General features: G+C 41.9%; 1 protein-coding gene across 1 annotated transcript; it reads right to left on the bottom strand.

The window, feature by feature from the left end:
* Positions 1 to 2,980: 2,980 nt before the first annotated feature.
* Positions 2,981 to 6,372, bottom strand: pyyb (peptide YYb). The gene is made up of 4 exons (XM_082152042.1): positions 6,304 to 6,372; positions 5,862 to 6,049; positions 3,532 to 3,609; positions 2,981 to 3,262 (listed from the first exon to the last, which is right to left on the bottom strand). The coding sequence occupies exons 2-4, from the start codon at positions 6,047 to 6,049 to the stop codon at positions 3,241 to 3,243; spliced, it is 288 nt and encodes a 95-aa protein (XP_082008168.1). The 5' UTR covers positions 6,304 to 6,372; the 3' UTR covers positions 2,981 to 3,240.
* Positions 6,373 to 6,641: the final 269 nt, after the last annotated feature.

Here is a 6,641-nt window from a genome sequence, read left to right as displayed (position 1 = left end):
TGTCATTCAGGTGAAGAGTGCTTCAGGAAAGAGGTCCTAACCTGAGTAATAGGACCTCTAAGGGCTGCCACCCCTCCAGGATGCTTCGGGTCACATCAATTTCCAGCGAACGCACACTGTATCGTTCGTCCCAAATGCTTGCAAACGGGCATCGACTATGGTCACAAAATCAGTCTCGACTAATTCCTGCCAGTCCTCCGCTTCAGGGGGTCGAGAACAGTGCTCGAAGAACACCCGAGGCCAGCCTCAAGAGGCTGGTTCCCTTAGTAGATTTTGTAGAAGCGTGGCAACGCCTACCCAATATATCTGCATAGGTCCTGCGTATAATAAAATTAGCATACAGACTGCAGTTCGGTCACCCCCCCCCATCACCAGATGTGGTGACCATCAAAGGGTTGAGACTCAACACCAAGAAAAGCATGTTGGTGCCCGCCCAGAGAACTATGTTCCTGGGCGTGGTATGGGACTCGACTACGATGCGGGCACATCATGCGATGCGGATCTCCCGTGCGTATCGAGTCCATCCTGGCCATGGTATCCAGGATGAAGCTAGGCCATGCCAACACTGTAAAGCAATTTCAAAGACTGCTGGGCCTCATGGCAGCTGCGTCCAACATAATATCCTTGGGCCTCCTGCACATGAGACCCCTTCAGTGGTGGCTAAAAGCCAAGGGGTTTTCCCAAAGGGTAAATCCGTTCCGTATGATCGGGGTTACGCGCAGATGCCTTCGTTCTCTATCAATATGGAGGAAACCTTGGTTTCTGTCCCAAGGTCCAGTGTTGGGAGCATCATGTTGCCGGAAAACTGTTTCGACAGACGCTCCCTCACTGGTTGGAGCGCGGTCATGGACGGCCGCTTTGCCAGGGGTCTGTGGCAGGACCATCATCGCTCTTAGCATATAAATTGTCTAGAGATGTTGGCTGTGTTCAGAGCTCTGAGGAGCTTCCTCCCAGACATCAAAGGCTACCATGTCCTGATACGGTCAGACAATGTGTCGGTGGTCGCTTATCTGAATCGTCAGGGGGGATTCAGATCGCGCCATCTATCCAGACTGGCGCATCAGATCCTCCTCTGGTCCCAGGGTAAACTGTTGTCCCTCAGAGCAATGTATGTCCCAGGGGTTCAGAATCAGGGAGCAGACATCCTGTCGAAGCAGGGGCTGAGGCCTGGGGAATGGAGAGTTCACCCAGATGTGGTGAAGTCGATATGGGAGAGTTTCGACCCAGTGGAAGTGGACCTGTTCGCGTCTCTAGAGACTTCCCATTGCCCACTGTGGTTTTCCCTCACACATCCAGCCCCACTGGTATGGTACAGGTGGTACAGGTGTGGCCGAGGCTGCGCTTGTACGCATTTCCCCCGATCGCTCTGCTCCCGGGAGTTCTGGAGAGGGTCCATCGAGATGGAGTCAGTCTACTTCTAGTAGCCCCGTTCTGGCCGGCCCGAGTATGGTTCTCAGACATAATAGCACTCCTGACAGGTTCGCCATGGCAGATCCCTCTGAGGAGGGACCTGCTGTTTCAGGCGGAAGGCACGATATTCCACCCTTGCCCGGAGCTGTGGAAGCTGTGGGTCTGGCCACTGAGGGGGTTCAGTACCTAGATGCTGGCCTCTCAGCCGGAGTAGTCGAGACCATACTTAGTTCCAGAGCTCCTTCCACTAGGAGATTGTATGGCCTAAAGTGGAATGTGTTTTCCACTTGTTGTAGAGATCATGAGTTAGACCCAGTTAACTACCCGGTGGCTTCAGTTCCAAAGTTCCTTAAGGTGTACGTGGCTGACATTGCGGCTTTCCATGCACCACTAAGTGATGGGCCTCTGGGGAGGCACCAGCTGGTCATACGTTTTCTTCGTGGTACATGGAGGATGAGACCGACGACCAGGACCAGAGTTCCAACCTGGGACCTCGCGGTGGTTCTTGAAGGGTTATCCCTGCCCCCCTTCGAACCACTTCAGTCGGCATCAGCTAAAGACCTGACGCTTAAGATGGCTTTTCTCCTAGCCATTACCTCGCTTAAGAGGGTGGGAGATATCCAGGCCCTGGCAATATCGCCAGCTTGCTTGGAGTTTGCCCCGGGAGGAGTTAAGGCCATCTTGCATCCGAGACCTGGCTATGTGCCCAAGGTGCCCTCCAGTATGGCACGGTCTACGGTCCTGCAGGCATTTCATCCTCCACCACATGTGTCGGCAGAAGAAAAGAGGCTCCATGTGTTCTGTCCTTGATTTTACCTTGAGAGGTAGTATTTACCTTGAGAGGTCCTCTTCTTGGAGGAGGTCGGACCAACTGTTGGTGTGTTTTGGGTCACCTAAGAAGGGGCTCCCTGCATCCAAACAAACAATTAGCAATTGGATTGTACAGGCTATTGCCTCGGCCTACAAGGTGCGCAATCTGCCTTCACCTTTGGCCGTGAGGGCTCATTCCACTAGGGGCATGGCGTCCTCTAGGGCCCTCTACTCGGGAGTGCCCCTCCAGGAGATCTGTGAGGCAGCTGGTTGGGCTACCCCTCATACCTTTATCAGGTTTTATAGTCTGCACCTCCCCAACACACCGGGTGCACGAGTGCTCTAGTCCTAGCTTGTGCCTGAGACAGTTTCACACTAGGGCAGACATATTTGGTGTGTGGCATAGCGGGCATTCGTTCCCCAAAGAGTCATACTCAGTTAATATTTTTATTTCAGGTTTTTTATAGCCCAATACGTACCATATAACGTTAAATGATGTCCAGTTTTTGTTCAGTGCAATGTGAATATTTATGATATTTTTCATTTACCTTATAACAATAAAAAACAAAACTTCTAAACTGTGATTATGAAACAATGATACTGGCAAATGTTCAAAATGTAGAAATATTGTTGAGTTCCTCCATCTAGTGGTGTGCAGATGTCCTAGTTCAGACACAATCTTTCTTTATTTGTTTAAGAAAAGGTAAATAAATGAAAACATGTAAATGCATAAATAAAGAGAGGAATCAAGCGTTCAACATTCAGTTATTTTTTATTATTGTCAATTTTGTCAGTGAATAATAAATTATTTACAATTGTCTTTCACAAAGCGTAAATTAAATCATAGAAAGGGAAAAGAGAAAGAGGCTGATAGACATATACAGATCATGAGGTTTTTTTGGAGACTCGTTTTGATGAGAGTTTGGCTCATGCTGGTTTCTGATGTTCATTTATTATCATAGAGATGGATGGATGAAGAAAACCACTGCACCAGCCACAGAGGAGGAGAGAGAAGTAGCATCACCATAACAATTCTTCCATGCTGCACAAAAACAAAATCATTCATTTTCACATCTCCACCACGGGTTTGTCTGAATATCTCTGGACTGACTGTGACTGTGATTAAATATAACATGCAGTAATACTACCCCAGACAGCAACATAGTGTCGGCCCAGATCCAGCCCACATCTGGTACGCGTGGAAACCACATGTACCACATGTGGGCCAGATCTGGGCAGACACTACGATGCTGTCTGTGACAAAGCTATAAGAGTAAGCAAGATATTCCAGCATGTTCCCTCACTGCTCACCGAGGCTTGACGTCCTGTTCATTATCACCGAACAGCAGTTCAGCCACAACGTCCTCAGGGGTGGAGCGCTTCCCGTATCTGAAGAATGAAAAGCGTATCTGAACTTTTGTTTACAGTGTATGTACTTAGTAATTGTGTCAGAAGTTTGTTCAAATTCCATTACCCTAATTGTGAGCAACAGCAGTGATGAACAAACAAGCACTAAAAAGGATTACAATCCAACTTCCTGATTTAACTGAAGATAAATGTAGATCAATTCAGAGAAATAAGGAAATCCACAAGAAACAGAACCAAAATAACACATGAACGTCATTTAATTGTGGCCTTTTAAGGTTAAATGCGTTGCAGAAAATATCAGGGTAGATCTCTAGCATGCATCATCAGAGACGTTACCAGACATGTTAATCCCACTTAATAACAATCTATCTAGCGCACAGCACAATAATGAGGGGTTACGCACAGGTTGAATGATATCTGGCAACTCAGCCCACCCCTCGAACATATGTGAGTGTTCAGATAAAAACATAGCAACACACAATTTGGTAAAACCATGAACACACACAAAAAAATAGGTTTTGTTCAAACTGTAAAATAGATTTGGTTTATTCTCCTATGAACCCACTTGCATTGCTAAGTGGGACTGGATTCAAATCAATTAAATTCATTTGTTTAGTGCTTTTCACACACCGCATTGCTCAAATGAGCTTTACAAACCATAGAGATTTACAAACAAAGGGAAGCTTGAGAACCTTAGGGACTAACATTAACATACTATATTATATATATATAACATTTCATCAAGTTAAACTATAGAAAATGACAACAACTAGCTGAATCAAAATCAAAAAAACTTTTTTAATATATTTTTTATTTCAAGTAAATAATTTCTTTCTTTTTTATGGTTTTAGTTTAGCTTAGAAGTTCTGGTAAATCATAATACTTTTTTCTTTTCTTTTTCTTTTTTTTACTGTGGCAGTACCACGGTATTCCTTAAGTACTCTTGAGTACCTAAATATAATTCTACAGGAATATGAAAACGATATGTAGGCCTATATATCGAAGTACTATTTTCTCAATATTTACAAGTATAACTATACCTGCTATATACTTTTTGTAATGGATATTTAAACCAATTTAATAAAGGCTCAAGTAACCCAATGACTGGAAAATGCTGTGATGTGAAAAAAATACACTGATTCACAGTCAATTACGTCATTATGATGAGAGCAAGAGAGAGATGTGTTAGAAATGATTCCATTAATGTGGGCATCATCTCCATTATCATCTGAAAATCTTTGTTGGGCCATTAGCTGTTTTCTGCTTTTTTTTCCACAGAATCATATTTCAAGAATCCTCTGATCTTACTCAGCTTGGGTTGCATCTGTACAATGGGCTTTAATCATGAATTACGAACAAAACAAAAAATCTGTATAAATTGTTTGTCAAATAATTCTTAAAAATATTGTTGCATTCAGTCCAGTGTTACCATTTAGATGCATTTCAAACAATTTACACAGAATGTCTTCTACTGTTTTATGAATTATGATTGTCTCTAAGACAATAGACTTTGCAATTGTAACACTTAACTTCCAATAATAAGAAATGAACAAACATTAATAATCTAAAGGCTAATGTTAATTTATAAATATAGGCCTATTGTTCAATGTTGATTGATGTTCATTCATAATAGATTAACTAATGTTAATTTCAAATGTACATATTATAGAATTATTCTACATTAATAAATGCTATAAAAGTTTTGTTCATTAACAGTTAATGATGACTAAAGTAATAATCATGTAAAATGGAATTAAATACTGTTACCAAATGTTTAAAATATATTAAATAAAATGTTTCATGACATTTCCATTTAGTTTTAAATTCTGCATATATCATGTTCTGACAATTATTAAGGAAATTTATTATTAACTGTTACTAATAACTAATCAGTGCTACTATTAGCACCTAATCCTGATTTATCTGCTTAAATCTGCACTGACACATGTAATGGTAACACTTTACAATAAGGTATCATTAGTTAACGTAGTTAATATTAACTAACAATGAGCAAAACATTTATTGCAGTAGGCTATTTATTAATATCTCTTAACATTTGTTAATAAAAAGTTCATGTTAATTTAGGTCCATTAAGTAATATTAACAGATACAACGTTTGATTTGAATAATTTATTAGTAAATGTAGAAAAAAAACATTAACTGAGATTAATAGATGTATTTATCATAGTTAGTTCATGTTAACAAATAACCTTATTGTAACGTGTTACCCATGTAATTATACGCAGGTAATGCACAGGTAATTGTAGCCGTACCTCTGTCGTGTGATGAGGTTGATGTAGTGTCTTAGAGCCGTGTGGTACTTGGCCATCTCCTCTGGACCCACATCCCCCGCTGGAGGTTCAGGTTTGGGCGGGTAAGCTTCGGCCAGGCTGCTGAGACACGCAATGACACACAGCACAAGAGCCAGCGGCACAGTCCAGGATCTCAGTGCACTTGCCATCTGATAGACACAGAGAGAAAATCTTTGGGAGTCATACAAAGTAGGATGCACTTTTGATCCGGATAGACTGTGTAGAGCAATTCTACAGAACATTTAAACATTTCCTGTAGATTTTCAACTCTTGTTGCTGAATGGTTTTGACAAGTTCACTCACTGATGTATTTTGTCACAGAGCTATCCATGGTCCTGATTCTGATGCCGTTATGTTAAAGTTATCATCAACTAAAGAGAGAAAGAAGCAAAATGATACTTACTCTGCAATAGATGTTCAGGCCTAGAAGGATTGTGTAGAGCTGATGTTAGTAGTTGGCGTTGATCTGCTCCTCTCTCACCAGACGATGATGCTTTTATAGCTCAAGACACCCCAGAGGGAGGTCCAAACCCCACCCAGCACTTACACAAAACCAGTGTTAATAATGAACTAATGAGTCATTGGCTCAAGCCATCCAACCCTGTGATCTCAATATCTATGAGACTCTGAACATTAACTAGACAGCTGTATAATACTAAAACTAACTTAATTTTGGTTCTGAAATTATAACTTCTCAGCCATATATTTAATATGGAAGCTTGTTTCCGCCACATAATAAAA

Source organism: Leuciscus leuciscus, assembly GCF_965113295.1.
Source record: "Leuciscus leuciscus genome assembly, chromosome: 21".
Classification (NCBI taxonomy): Eukaryota; Metazoa; Chordata; class Actinopteri; order Cypriniformes; family Leuciscidae; genus Leuciscus; species Leuciscus leuciscus.
This window is presented reverse-complemented; position numbering and strand designations above follow the sequence as displayed.

Coding starts and splice junctions, on each gene's coding strand:
- pyyb (XM_082152042.1), bottom strand. CDS start 6,049: ATGGCAAGTGCACTGAGATCCTGGACTGTGCCGCTGGCTCTTGTGCTG. Junction 3,610..5,861: donor AACCTCATCACACGACAGAG/GTACGGCTACAA, acceptor TTCATTCTTCAG/ATACGGGAAGCGCTCCACCC. Junction 3,263..3,531: donor GAACAGGACGTCAAGCCTCG/GTGAGCAGTGAG, acceptor GTTTTTGTGCAG/CATGGAAGAATTGTTATGGT.